Source organism: Rhineura floridana, chromosome 10 (assembly GCF_030035675.1).
Source record: "Rhineura floridana isolate rRhiFlo1 chromosome 10, rRhiFlo1.hap2, whole genome shotgun sequence".
NCBI lineage: Eukaryota > Metazoa > Chordata > Lepidosauria > Squamata > Rhineuridae > Rhineura > Rhineura floridana.
Window position 1 is genome coordinate 64,645,181 of NC_084489.1, and position 15,526 is coordinate 64,660,706.

Here is a 15,526-nt window from a genome sequence, read left to right on the forward strand (position 1 = left end):
CTTTTTATTATCTGCAAAATCCCTCAAGGGATGCTCACCCTGCACCCTTACATACACTTCTGATATATGCAACTGGCAAAGGTAACTTTTACTCACCTTTCACACTTGCTAGGTCCATTTTCCAGAGTTTCTGAAAGGAGAGAATAATCCTGTTAATCTACATTTTAATTCGATTATTTTCAAAGCAATACTAGATCATATGGACACAAAGAAATATTGGACAACAGGATTTCAAAATATTGGCTTATGGAACATGACTCATGCAGTAAATTTGCACAGACATGACACAGTGCAAAAGAATTTAGTGAAATTTCCATAGTCTGCAAACAGTGATTGATTGAGGGGAGGGGCATATAAAAGCATGAATTTTGTGACCTGATAAAACACATTATGCATGTATTTTATTGGGCCACAGAGCTCATGTTTTTATAAATAAATATCACAAGGTGACACATTTGTATCTCTAGTAGGGATGGAAGGATCTGTCAATTTCGGTTCTCTCTTTCCAATCTTAAATAGATTTCCACATTTCTGCAGCAATTTGTGATTTGCTTTTTAAAAAACCCTTGTGAAAATTCTTCAGATTTTAGTGCAAATTTCTCTCACACATTTTTGTATGCAGTTTTGATGAACGTACACATTTTTGCAAAGGTTTTCTCCTACTATAATGCATTTGTATGTTATTTTCACTCAGATATTCACTTGTATGCACATTCCCCCTAACGTATGCATTTTTGTAAACATTCTTTGGTTAGACAACTGCAAAATTCAAATATGTCCAAATTTTGAAGAACAGCTGCTTCAGTTCTCATATTGGTTCAGAAACTACAAATTTGATAGATTTGGCTTTAAATGTGAACTGAATCAAATTTCCCCTCCCCATCCCTCAGTTCTCTCTAACATGGTGGATGATTTAGTGTGTGTCTGGTACTACTTGCATCCCCTTGTAATTCGCATGTTGCAGGCAAGCAGAAGCTGTCGTGCAGTTTCCCCTAATTAAATTTGTATTAACCCAATCAGCAAAAAGGAAAGGAGAAACCATCTCAGCTGTGCTGCACTCCTCCTTGTAGGAGCTTTGCTTCAATGTTTTTTTAGTAGGTGGGCTCTCTTATGCCCCATCACCCGCTCCTTCTCTCTCTGCCACCTGCAAAAGCTGCCTCAGCTGCTGCCTACTTTGCCTTTCACTCACCCCAGTCTGCCTTTCATTCAGGCTTGGACAATGGACAAGGGGAGGGGGGGTCTAGTCAGTTTCATTTTTCTTGTCAATTGCACACCGAGTCACTCTCTGGGTTTCAGCCTTGAACTGGAGGGAGTAAACATGTAAAATTAGAGGGCAGGGCCACAAGGAAACAGCAACACTAATCCTTCCCAGAGGAATGCCTACTAGTGTGAATGGAAATCAGTGGATTGGAAGCTACCATTGAGAACGAAGTGTGGACCTTGCAAATCTATCACAATGGTAAAAGCAATAGCTTTAGTATGAAGTTAGGCTCCTGTGTGGATCAGCCTGTAGAATCACTCAAGGTCTTTTTGGATGAAGGAGAAATGCGCGTCGCTAATGTGTAACACAGTCCCAACATAGCTTTTTCCGAGTGGCCAGTATATCCCCACTGATGGATGGCAAGCAATTGGATTTGCTATGGGGTGAGGATCCAAGCTGTGCTGCAAGGCCAGGGAGGGAAAGCCACCTGCACCTGATCAGGACTTCCATATTCACTCAATTAGTGTGTATGTGTGTGCCAGCGCTTGTACAATTGGGGATACATGCACCTGAAATAAATCTTTTAAACAGAAAGACAAAAGGAAAAAAAGAGGCAGGGGAGACAGTGCAACCACCTCTTTGCTGCAGAGCACAGGTGGGAGGAGGGGGCAGGTGCTGTCCTTGCATCTGGGGGGAGAGTAAAACCTTACTGCTGCAGGCAACTTGAATGGCAGAGCACAGCAAATGCAAGAAAAGCTGCAGCTCTTGCAAAGAAACCAGGGTGACGCAGCAGGGCAGGAGTGACTGGGAGGATTGCCTCCCATGATCTGAGCTGCAGGGGATTCTTCCAGAACTGTGGCTGGAAAAGCTCAGGAATCCCAAATATGCATTGATATTTACAGTGTAGGTTCAATGGATGGTATTCAATGCTAGCCCTACTCAGAGTAGAGCCACTGAAATTAACAGACGTGACTAACTTAAGAGTAAATAAGTAAGTAGGACTTAATTCAGTGGTTCCCAAACTATTTTCCCTGCAGACCACTTGAAAATTGCTGAGGGTCTTGACGGACCACTTGATTTTTCTGTCTGTTGTAGCAATTGTAATGCACTGTGCTAGGTGCTGTCTTTTCTTATGTTGTATTTTACTGTATTACAATTTGCATTTCATCAAATTCAAATTGCAATACAACAAAACAAAATATAAGAAATAAAAGAAGCAATGAAAACACAGGTCAAAAAGCAATATGAATATTTAATGCAGACATGTTGTGGACCACCTGAATGAAGCTCATGGATGGTCCATGGACGAGTTTGGGAACCCTGACTTAGGTGTATACAAATGAAAATGCCCTTCCCCCACATCTCAGTGGAAAAGCTCAGGAATCCCAAAATGTGCACTGATATTCAGAGTTCAGTTTCAAAATGCCCTTCTCCCCTCCCCCAGATGTCAGTGTAAAATGCTTGTCCAGGGTCATGAGAACTGATTAGAAACTGGTGGTAATAAAGTTGTCTCTGGGTTTTCTTTATTTGTTGAAAATATTTGCTATCCTACACTTCTGTTCTACAAATTCTGCAAGTTATTAATTGTGTGTCTATTAATTGTGCATCTGTTCTACAAGTTATTAATTGTGCATGTGCCAATTGGGTTAGAAAGCAGGGCTTGGGGTTAACTGTTCATACTAAAAGGAGCATGTCGGAGACAGGAGCAAAATCCGTCCCCTTCCCCCAGCCCAGCACTTTGCTGCTTTAAGACTATTTGAGTGACTCTGAGTGAGATGGCCGGCCGGCTGGCTGGGGAGTGGTGAGGGTCTTAAAACAGTGAAGTGTGGGGAGCTAAAGTGAAGGAGGGAGGTTAGTTTCACTCTCCTCCATGTACTACTTTGGGTATTAAAAGTTAACCACTCTCCTGCTTTATAACTAAATCAGCTAAAACTTGTTTAATAAATGCACATTTACCTGGTTTGGCCCTAACCTATATCAATGTTGTTATAGTATCATGCCCATGAAATAAATCGACCATCTGTTAAAATAAGCCAGTAACATAGGGACCTCTGAAATAACTTAATGCCAGCTTAATTCAAATAGCTTAATTTACATAGCTGCTTGCTACAACCACGGTCAAATGTTATTAATGTTTTGTGCTCTTTATGTATCCAGGATGTCCAATACAGTTTACTACATATGTACAAATGTGTGAAACTGGAAATTAGTTGGATTTAAGACCATTTGTTTGGTGTATGTGCTTTTGTCATGGTGCTCACAGCGGCTATTCCCTACCTCTGGAAAGTAAAGTCATTTTGATCATTTGTTAAGAAGCAAAACAGCCCTGTGATTAATTCATGCTGAGGAGGTTTATTCAGCTCATGGTAAAAGACCTTTTCAATATGGGGAAGCCACCGCAGGGATGATAAAAAAAAAAAGCCAGCAAGTGAGGGGAAGTGAGGGCACATGACTCATGTTACTTTTTCCCCACCACAAGAAGAACTTTTTTTGGGTGCATATTCCCTAAGAGCATGTGCTGTAAGTCCACAAATCCTCAGCTCACATTCACCTCTGCCATAAGCTCATTAGGCAGGATAATAATATTGATCTAACTTATCAAGGTTTATAAGATGATGACAGCGTGGCTTGCCTATTGCTTGTGATAAAATAGCATAGTGCACGGGAGGGGAACCTCCTGCCATGAGCCCAATTAGATCTGCCATGGCTCCCCATTTGGCGTACCAGGCAATTGTGGCCAAGCCATGCCCACCTGCCCTACACCTGATGCCATGTGTGAAATCAGGTATGGTGCAGATAAAGTTGTGGCTGGGCCAAAAAGGGGTTGGTAGGCACCACTGATTAGCTTTGATTAGGTGATTGGCATTTTGCTGCAATTCCAAACTAACAATCCTGACAGGTTCAGGGAGAAAGTCTGACAGGCATGTGTTGTGCTATAATCACAATGTGCAGTGGGTCACCCATTCACAAGACCAAAATGCATCTTAATATCCCCAGCAAGAGAGCCAACGTGGCGTAGTGGTTTGAGTGTTGGACTACGACCTGGGAGTCCAGAGTTTGAATCCCCACACAGCTATGTAGCTCACTGGGTGACCTTGGGCCAGTCACTGCCTCTCAGCTCCAGAGGAAGGCAATGGTAAACCACCTCTGAATACCGCTTACCATGAAAACCCTATTCATAGGGTCACCATAAGTTGGGATCGACTTGAAGGCAGTCCATTTCATTTTCATCCCCAGCAAAGTGGGATGAAATCATCATCCTCATCTGGTGTGAAAAAAATAGAATTCATCCTTAATTTCACCCCATTTACAGGTGTGAAAAAAAGAGCTCATATCCGTACCATTTGAAAGAATTCAATAGGCATACTTATATTGTGCGGAGAATGGAAGTAGCTCATGGGCTGTTATTCAGCAGGCCACTTGAGCAGGTCTTTGATTGTAGTTTCAGTGCTGAACATCCTATCGTCTGTAAGCTTGCTACTCCACTGCCAGAGGGTGAGATTCTTGGCTGTAGCATGTGCACGTGGCAGAATCAGTCCACAAAAGTTTGAAATGTACCATTCAAAATGCAGTCTTTCTTGCAAATAGAAAAACATTGTTACGTGGGGCACATTGCCTACTTGAGTTGAATTTCCTTTGGAAGGACACAGGAGGCTTATTGGCATTTTGCAATAGTTGCATTTACTTGCAAATATACAGGTTGACCATAGGCAGAGGAACAGCTTGAATGCTCCGACGGCCAAAGCCCTCTGCTCCCTCATCAAATTTTTAGGGAGAGAGCTAGCATCCTAAGATAGAACTGATTTTTGGATGCTAGCTATCTCCCTAAAGATCTGATGGGGAGACAGAGAATTTTGGCTGTCTGTTAAGAGTATTTAAGCCTTGTCTCTCTATCCTCTTTCTCCAAACTGCAGCCTCTCTCCACCCAGACATGAAGATCACATCATCTTTCCTGGGGGAAGGGGAGGGAAGTATCCCTCTTTCAGATACTTCCTAACCATTTAGAAGGCCAGCTATTGACAGCAATCAATCTCCCTAATGAAAGGAAGGTACTTAGTGACTGTGCTCTATTGACGGAGCCTGCATTAGTACGCTTGGCTTCTCTAACTCTCTCCTGTCCAAACATCCATCCTTACAAAAATAAACAGCAGTGCAGTGCAACCAATGTGCTCTTCAAGTGTTATTACAATGTAAAATTTCATCTCACCAATCTGTCTGTGTACATGAGTTTCATAAAGGGCTACAGAATTAAAAAATTAATCAGACTAATCAATAAAAAAAAATTTAAACTACAAAAGTGCTGCAATTAATTAGTCAGATTTTTTCTTTAAAAATACTATTTTAAATACAAGTATCTATTAAAACTGCAGATATCTCAGAGAGACATTTCACCTTCTCTCACACACAGGCTACTGACTTTTCTAAGATTATGCCAACGCATCATTTGAAAGAAAGTATACTTTGATTTTAAAAACATTGTCTCCTAAATACAATAAACAGTGAAATCCCATGCATATCTACTCAGAATTATCACTTTTAGTAGAAATTACTCCCAAGTGAGCATGTAGCCTTACGAATTAAAACATGTTATTTATCAGCTTTCTGTAGTTGATAAATTTTCAAGTTTCAGGCATATTTTCTCCCTCAAAATATCACATCACATTCCTATTTTCACTACACTGAAAACACATGGCTAACGTAGAACATTCAGATTGAGTCTAGGTCAAGCAAAATTTTGTTTTCAAAGAATACATTTGTGAGTTCTGCTACTTAATAGGAGTAGCTATACAATCTTTTAGAAAAAGGATCACCAGAATTTTCTTTGTAGAAAAAGAACATTGGAATTCACTGTCATGAGAAGATTCTTATTGAAACACATTTTCACTGATCTAGATAATTCAGCCTGTGCATAGAATCACTTGCTGGATCAGGAAATGTGGGCATAAATAGGAAGCATAAGCAAATTTGCATCTAGATTCTTGCATAACTAGTCATGAATACGTATGCACAACTAGAGCTGGACTGGGGTCAAATGGGTTTGCACTACTCTTTATGAGCATATCTTCTTGGTATCAGCTTACTCAAAACTTGCTTCATCAAGAACTTCAGCAGTATAGGTGGGCATCTACACGCATTTAGCATCTGCTGTGTGTTAGTCTGTTTTTAAAGTACAATGAGTGCAGTTTTTAATTCACTGTCATAAGAGCTGCAGGTTTATTAATTCTGAGGTGGGAAAGAGCTATAAAATAAAAGTAATCAGTGGAAAAAGCAAGGCCAAACTAAAGATTGCAACACAGGAAGTGTTTTGTAAGGCCACTGGAGGGTGCACATGTGGTTGCATATTCTCATCAGAATTTAGTATGCACCATTAAAGCTATGAAATCTAACACTGAAGAAACTGTTCATTGTCCAGATCAAAAGTATGCACTTGGGAGGTGCAGCACCAAGTTGATGAATTGATGCTTCTAGGAGTTGAGTGCCTTCATGTCACATTGACTTCAGTGAAATTCTGACTGTCTAACACATTGCAGGTGCAGTCTTTTTGAAAGACAGAAAGGCCATTTTCAAAGGTGGCACCATTCATCACTGATGGAGGAAGTGATCACTTCCTTGAGTCCTTGAGGATGAAAGACACTCTTATGTAGCAACTGAAAAATGTTGTTGGCTGTTTTCCCTTCTCGCTGTCTCCAAGATTTCACCATTTAGTTAACACCAGGGGAGTACTACTTTCTGGTTGGTTAGGAAGACCTCATCCTGTTTCCACCATTTGCCTTATAAGACTATGATGCCTGCTCCCTATTGCTTCCAAGAGGATCATAAATCTCTTGCTATTCCTAGTTCCTCACTCTATTAATAGACATTTTCAATGTATAACAATATTAAACCTGTAGCATTCAGTGCCAATATATTAGTCATTGGTCAATATTATATCTCTGTAACATGCTGTTTTTCAGTACCACATATTTATTATGATACGCTTCACTTTGAATGTTGCAAGTACACACTAAGGTTACAATACTACTCTGATAGCCCGTTTTAAGAAACTTGGAAATTCAGGCAAAAGAACTCTGGAAGATGCTAATTTCAAGAGGTACTTTATAAAGATAGTTGAACTATGTCCAGTCCAGTTTTAAGTGGGCCATGTAACCTACTTTACAATCAACCTTAAAGATAAAGAACCGTAAGAAAGAAGAGCAGTGGCCTTGAAGTTGCCCATCAGCAGTTAGCACTTTGACATCAGACTGAGCACACATGCAGGTCGGCTAGTGAAATGCATGCTGGGAAGTTTATGCACATAATGGTGAGATGCATTTCTATTTAAATTATAGCAACTGGGTGGGATTCAACTAAGTCCTACTCAGAGTACCCACTGAAATTAATGAACCTAAATTAGTCATGTCCCTTAACTTCAATGGGTCTACTCTGGGTAGGACTAGCACTGAATACCGCCCATAATTTCTAAACTGAACGTTTTTGTATAAGTTAGCATATGAAAATTTCATGCAAACCTGTGCCGTCTTTTGTCCTTTTTTTAAAAAAGACAGTTATTTCCTGTTCTTTGGTGATGCGTAAGTAGCAATCCTATCTAGTTTTAAAATAATTAAGGCTTCTGTGTTATTTCCCCAGACATCTGCTAGATGTTTATCAGTCCAGATGATCTCTGGGCTAAGGCTGAGCTTTTTTAGGCCAGGACAGAGACCTTGCACCCTGATAAGGGAAGATGATGTCAGTGGCAGGCTTCTGCATTCTAGGCCTGGCTTAGCGATTCCCTGTTGGGTGCAATTACAGGGTGTAATTCTTATCTATGTCTTCTCAAAGTCCAGTAAGCCCCTCGAGGAGCCATCCAAATCTCCAGAGGGGGATTCCAGAATCTGCCACTGAAATCTAGGATATTCTGAATTTTGCCAGCAACCTGCTTTCTCAGTAACATTGTATTTGGCACCCTAAAAATCTGTCACACTTCATGAATTCGTTTTTTGCTTACCATTTTAAAAGATTCTCCTCTTTCTAATTATTGTGTGTAAGATCCTCCCAAAGAGAAGGAAATGAACAACTCAGCTGCACAGGAGGACTTGGAAGCAACTCTGTACGCAAAGAGGCTCTTATGTGTACAAAGTACATCAGAAAGGCAAGAGGAAATAAAAAGAGCAGGGGGGAGGGCTTTTTCTGATGACTTTCCAATATATTTCCTTCAGCAAATAACAAAACCAACACTTATCTACTTATCACTCATGATGCCTCCTGGGAAAACAGCATAGAGAGTTGTTGCATTGCACACACTATTCCAAGGAACACTAACGGTGTACGAAGAAAGAGTGCAATTTTGCAAAAATTTAAATAATGGAATAATGCTGTCTTGAATTATACCACAGCTGAGTTAAATAATGCAAGTGTTAAATAAGGCACTCATCCACAAAATTATACATTTCTTGGTGTACATTAGGCTTGCCAGATGTGCCTTGGTCCCTCCCCCTTGAAAAGGACAGCCCTTTACAACAAGACAGGTTATCGCTTGCTGGGTTGCCTGTATTCCACCTTATCAGAACTTCTCTTCTTGTAAAATATAAACTTACTAAAGAATGCATAATTCGCCATATGACAATGTTAAATAATATTTATTTCTAAATGCTTTTTGAAAATAAAATCAAAGTTTACTTTTTAAAAATATATATATCTTTATTTTTAAAAGTTTTCTATTTTTCTCTCAGGTACGTATCAAAGTGATGTACAGTACGCTGGTCAGCTAGGCCCCACGCTACCTGAAGCAGCAGCTGCTCCCCTATGCATCTGCCACTTCACGCAATAAGCCCCTACTCTTCAGACCAGTCTTCACCAACCTGGTGCCCTTCAGGCTGGCTGTGGCTGATAGGAGTTGTAGTCCAAAACATCTGGAGGGTATCAGGTTGGCAAAGGCTATTTCAGATGTTCGAAAGAAGAGGATGGGCCTTAACATCTATGGGAAGCCGCTGGGAGCCATCATCAGGAGTTTTGGGCTGCAGTGTCACCAATATGCGGATGACACTCAGCTCTATCTCTCATTTAAGTCCTCACCAGAGGTGGCTGTGGAGACCATGTCCAAGTGCCTGGAGTCCGTTAGTGGATGGATGGGCGAGAACATGCTGAAGCTAAATCCTGATAAGACCGAGGTGTTACTCGTGGGTGATAAGAGAAGGTTGGGAGACATCGACTTGGTGTTTAATGGGGTAAGATTACCCCTGAAGGATCAGGTCCGCAGCCTCGGGGTCATTCTTGACTCCCAGCTGTCCATGGAAGCTCAAGTTTTGGCAGTGAGCCGGGCAGCTTGGTATCAATTACATCTGATACAGAGGCTGCGACCCTACCTTCCTGTACAGCTTCTCCCGCGAGTGATACATGCCCTGGTCTCCTCTCACTTAGACTATTGTAATGCGCTCTACGTGGGGTTACCCTTGAAGACGGTCCGGAAACTCCAACTGGTGCAGAATGCGGCGGCACGCTTGATTACGCATAGCCGTCGCAGGGAACACATCACTCCGGTGTTGAGAGACCTTCACTGGCTACCAGTGGTTTATCGGGCCCAATTCAAAGTGTTGGTATTGACCTTTAAAACCCTATACGGTTTCGGCCCGGTTTATCTAAAGGACCGCCTCCAGTATCACCAATTGAGCCGCCTTACAAGATCAGCCGCGCAGGATCTCCTCTCGGTCCCACCGGCCAAAACAGCTCGGCTGGTGCGGACCAGAGTAGTGGCTCCCACCCTCTGGAATTCCCTCCCCTACGATCTTCGACATGCCTCCTCCCTGATGAGTTTTCGACGAGCGTTAAAGACCTGGCTCTTCAGGCAGGCCTACAGGAACTCGAGCTAGATTAGTTGTAATGTTTTAACTGATGTCTTGATGTTAGTTTTAATTGATGAATATGGTTATTTATTGTATTGTGTAATGTATTTATTGTATTGTATATTGTACTTGCTGCTGCTGTAAGTCGCCTAGAGTGTCCAAAATTGGACAGATAGGCGACTAACAAATTAAAGTTTATTATTATTATTATTATTATTCTATGGTGGCGCCTCATACTTGTGCATGGTGCCAACCCTAATGACCATTTCAGGACAATTTTATTCTCTTGGGCTTTTGACTTTATGACGCATTGTTCTATCTTTATTGCTATCACCACATTTCACCATTTTATTGCTGGAAATTGTTTTATTAGCTTAAAATACTGTTGTTGCATGAGCATTTGGCTATTCTTATTGGGTTATTAGTTGCCTAGAAAATGTTTAAAGTGAAAGGCAAGATACACATTCTTTAATTATTTAAGTGTTTTCAAACAAATAATTGGCTCTATCAAATACTCTGATCGATTCTACATTTTCATTTATTCTGAAATACAATAATTTAGGAAATATGCCACAAAATGAAGGAAATTTCCAATAGAAAAAATGAGCATGTGTGTGCACAGATTTATCTCCCTATTCATGTACATCCAAACCTTTTTATCCATCAAGGGCCATGCAATGCGAAGCTTTGGGATTCTCCAATATTGCTATTGCCCAGCAACTCAACTGCCTGGGATGCAACCCTACTCATACTTATTAAGGAGTAAGGCCCATTAAATTTGTTCCAAATAAACATATATAGGATTCCAAAGTAAAACTCGAGAGGAAAGAGGCAAAGAACTCTTTTCTGTTCCCTTTCTTGCACTGCACAAGAAAAGGTTTTAGCTGGATTAGGATCAAAGATTTCGGACAAGGCTTTCTGGTGTTCATCCCACCTATGGTTCCCAGTGTCCGTCATTCTGTCCTTACAGATCAAGTATTCTCTCCCCCACACCTGATACAACATATATGAAATCTAACCCTACTGCCCTGCCGGGCCTTAAAGGGGAAGAGGAAGCAATTACCGGAGTTCCTTCTGTTCAAGCCAGGCAGATCAGGACCATGGGCAGCTCCAGTAGGCCCTGCCGGCTGACCAAGGAAGATGTTATCTCACAGGACCTGAAGGCTTATGGAGCTGGCAACACCTTTCCTTCCAATGGCTCTATGGAGGGCTATCCAGAATTCTTGAAATGCCCAGAGCCAATGCTGCAGTCCCATGCTCCTGCACAGGTATGGAGCAGGAAAAACTATAGGGGAGTCATCTCCAAAGTCTGAGGTTGATGGGAGAGCCACATTCTCAAGCCAAGTCAGAGTAGAAGAGGGTGCTGAGAGCTCTCCTCCCTCAAATTGGGGTGACCTGTGATTCATCTGAATCTGAGTTCTCTTTGGGGCAACCTGGGACCTGAATATAGGAGACATAATACCTTCCATTCCAGTATCTGGGGCATGGGAAAAATGCAATTAATAAAACTGTACACAGCAGTTTACACAGAATATATACTCTATATGTTACAGTGACTGCCCCCAAAGCTGAGGCTGTTCACAATCACAAAGGGGAGGGTCCCACATATTTGGTGATTGAGTGAAATTACAGGGTTGCCAAGAGGCAGCTTTCAATTGCACTTTCATACACATACACACTTTCCTAGGGTTTCAGAGAGGAGTCGCACCTTCTCTTCCCTGTTCCAAGAACCGCTCTTCTCAAGACTCAGAGAAGAGAGACCTCTTATTTTCAGCCTGTTTACTTCAGCAGATCTCTCTCGGGCCCTTTGATATCACCCCCAAATCAGCAGCAGCTGGCTAATTCAGATCATGTTTCAATTGCAGAAGTGGCTAACTGTTAGCCTCCAGATTTTATTGGATTGCAACGCCCACCATGCCTGATCACTGGCTATGGCCGATGGGAGGTAGGAGTCCAACAACATCTGAGCAGCCACAGGTTAATCACTCCTGGTTTAGGGCACGGACAGCAGCATGTCACCAGGCTTATTCCCTCTCTCAGATTCTCCAGCCTTCCTCCGCTCTCCAAAATCAAATTACTGTTATGTAACTGTGCACATTCATTGCTCCCTCTGTAATACTTTATTCAAAAGGTTAAACGACTAATTATACTTCAATCTAACACTACCTATTGGTAGTTTGGACAAACTACCAATATGGCTGTGTTGCACCAGGGGCTCCACACAACCATGGATGGAAAGGTGGCAGGACAGTTTGGAGTAGCAGTGTCTTCTACAACCCTGGATTAGTTTCTAAAAAGGAAAGAAAAGGAAAAGAAAAAACTGGAAGAACTGTAGCTGAGAAGACAAAGTAAAGTACATAGTGTATGTCTGGCAGTGCACTGAGCAATTCTGATTTTCATATCAAATCTGGCATGAGCCCCCCAACTGTTTCTCTTTCCATCTTGTGTGAACTGTTTGTTACTTTTGGAGAGGACCGTGTTGACCCAGACTTTCCAGATAATCTAAAGAGTGAGTAGAAGGAAATAGTAGGACATGGCTGAATGACACACAGAGATATGATTTAGTGACGATTTAGTGTAATTTTCTAGGTTATGCACAGTTCTCCCAAACCACAGTTTACAGGCAGAAATGAAGTATCCATGCATCATAAAGCTTCAGAGAATAACAGCAAAGGGCAAAGATGAATGAACTACAGTTCATAAAATATTGTTTCAGAAGAAATGGCATGAATTAAAAAGCCAAAGTTTTACCAAAAAGAAAATATGGCTAAAATTAATAACGTCTGAATGAATAAACAAAGTTCCTCATCAAATTCAAATTTTAGGCCACCCCATTTTTGGAATATGCTTGGACTTGCAATCTGGCAACTCTTCAAGGGAAGAACATTTCAAAGTACAGCCACTGAGAATGCATCCCAAGAACCTTTTTGAGCCTAAATTGATATTGGATTATCATTAAAGGTACTCTTGGTCAATATTAGAGATTGCAATGGGACTGTCTGAGGTTTAGGTAAGATGGAACTAGCGATGGGCCATTCTCCTTGGCTAAATTTGAAATTGGGCTTGGCTAATTGAGCTATTTCCCAAGAAAGTAAGCAAACATCAGAAAATTCATCCTTTCCAAGCCTGATTCCAATTTAAGAAACCGGCATGTTCCTGCTGACATTATGGGAGCCACAATGGATTCAGAATTACGCATATGTAGATTTCCAGGACATCTGAATTATTAGCATAGGTGCCAGGCACCCAGAAACTATATGTCCCGGGGATCCTTCTGTTCATGCTCAGCAGCGTCCCAGGTGTAAGAAGTTTCCACCTAGTTTCCAGAGTACTTGATGTCCATGCTAAGAACTTAGACATCCTGGGGAACACTACATTTCCCAGTTTCCCTGGCATCATTGCAATATTAAAAATATCAGGGACGGAGGAACATGCTGAGGTTATATTCCAATCTTGACAAGTATTTTTTACAGGAACACTGCACTTATTAATAATGTGGCCAAGGATTATTAACTAAAGAAGTTCATATACAACCCAGATAATTATGAATTAGGGCACCACCACTAGTTATTTAGTACTTTCTAGGTTATTACTTATAGAAACACATCAAAATAGACGTTTACTTGTGAGTTGCTACAATATGACAGCAAATGAATCCAAGTAAGTGACGGCTGATTCTGATGCAACATCTGACATTAGGGTCCAATTTGTACACCTGGCAAAAGTACATCAGGATTCATTATCTATAACTTGGAATCCACTGACAAACCTATTAATGAAATCCTGGTTTTCTTATGGTCTGTCAGATCTGGCCTACTTAATTAACTAAATTAGATCATTTTCCTAGAGGCACTAGGATTTACTTAGTTCACTATTTGTAACAGCTTCACCTAGTGGCAAGTTGTCAAATGCAGTTTTTAGAGTGTGTGCACACATACAGAGTACAGATGGCAGAACCAGTTCTCTCACTTTGTCATTTTTCCAGTCATAAATTCAGTTCTCCATATTTCTGCAAAAAAGTCTGCAATTTAAAAAAAGTCTCATGAAAATTTTTCAGCATTTTAGTGTGAATTTCTCCTAACACATTTTTATTTGCAGTTCTCACTAATGTACACATTTTTGCAAGCAATTTCTCCTAATATAATGAATTTTTGTATATTTCCACAGATATATCCAATTTCATGCACATTTTCCCCTACTATGTGCATTTTTGTAAACATTGGTTGGCCAACTGCACAGCAAAATTCAGATATGTGCAAATTTTGAAGGATAGCTGTGTTTCAGTTCACATATTGTTTCAAAAAGTGCAAATCTGATAAGATTCAGCTTTAAATGTGAACTACACTGAATTCTCCCCCATCCCTAGGTACGGAGTGAGAGCAAGTTGCAGACTGAATTTCCATAGAAGCCAAGCAGAACCCTCCCTTCCCCTCTCCACCTATGTTCCAGGCAAGCTGGACCACTACAAAACAAATACAAGAAATACAATAGCCATTCTCGTAATTCCAGCTCCTGAGGTCGGGCCAATAGTCACATTCTCTCCTTCTGTACTATTTTAGAAAAATGTAGCTGAAAACCTTTATAGTCTAAAAGAGGACTAAGAAAAAATTAAATACACCCAGGCTAAGCACTTCTTTACAGATAAAAATGGCTTTTCTCTCACTCTTTAAATAACAAGGAAATGGTAGATTTCTAAGTCACATTTCATCCTTAATGGTGACATTACAGCAGTAACATATGATTTAGCTATAGTAGATGGATATGATTGGGAGCAGGTACTCTATAGAATGCACACAACAAGGTGGTTTAAAGACTTTTTCAGCACATTGAAGAGCTGTAAAATAAGAGGAACTGCTCTAATTTCCAGCTCTCAGCAACTTACTCTTCAAACCTGATAATTTGCATCCTTTAAAGATCACAGCCTACAGGTAATTAGGCCCACTGAAGTCCACTGAAATGAATCAGTTTATTCATGCTTAACTTGGGTTGGATTGCATCCCAGTTGCAAAACCAGCAGAGTGTGTGTATATAGAGAGAGTGCCACATTGAAAAATAATGATAATTGCAGATGGGGTTCTTCTGGAGTGGAGAAAGAGCAGTTATGGGCAGCGGAGGGGGAAGAGAAACCCATGACATATTTTCTTCCATGGGGCCAAAATGTCGCTTGAGGGCCCTGGTTGCTCCCAGTCATCTTCCCTATACCATTTTTATCCATGCCAAATTTCACTGTCTAGACAGCCCCCTTTGTAGCCATGTGTCATAGTTCTAGTACACCGGTTGTAAATTTCTTTAACTACTCACTTCTCTGACTAATTAGGCAGCCCAAATGTCTGAATGACTGAGAGAATATGTATGTTGCTTATTTTCTCCAGTACATTACAAATACTAAAGATGTGGAAGTTGTGCTGTCTTGAACTGTTTCTGGCTGAAAAAAGATAAAATACTGATAAGTTATGCAAGATCCTGAAACAACAGTAAACAAATCAGAGTATATAACAAAGGATTT

At 40.8% G+C, this 15,526-nt stretch overlaps 1 protein-coding gene across 5 annotated transcripts in view; it reads right to left on the bottom strand.

Moving 5' to 3' along the window:
* The window catches only part of MKX (mohawk homeobox), an 82,543-nt gene that overhangs the window by 5,339 nt on the left and 61,678 nt on the right, over positions 1 to 15,526 (bottom strand). For 4 of the 5 annotated variants that reach the window (XM_061586111.1, XM_061586112.1, XM_061586113.1 and 1 more), the window contains exon 6: positions 97 to 130. In XM_061586111.1, the coding sequence (XP_061442095.1) occupies positions 97 to 130 (34 nt within the window). Of the gene's footprint in view, positions 1 to 96; positions 131 to 4,696; positions 4,775 to 15,526 lie in introns of those variants that run through there. The other variant, XM_061586115.1, reaches the window with a different exon arrangement.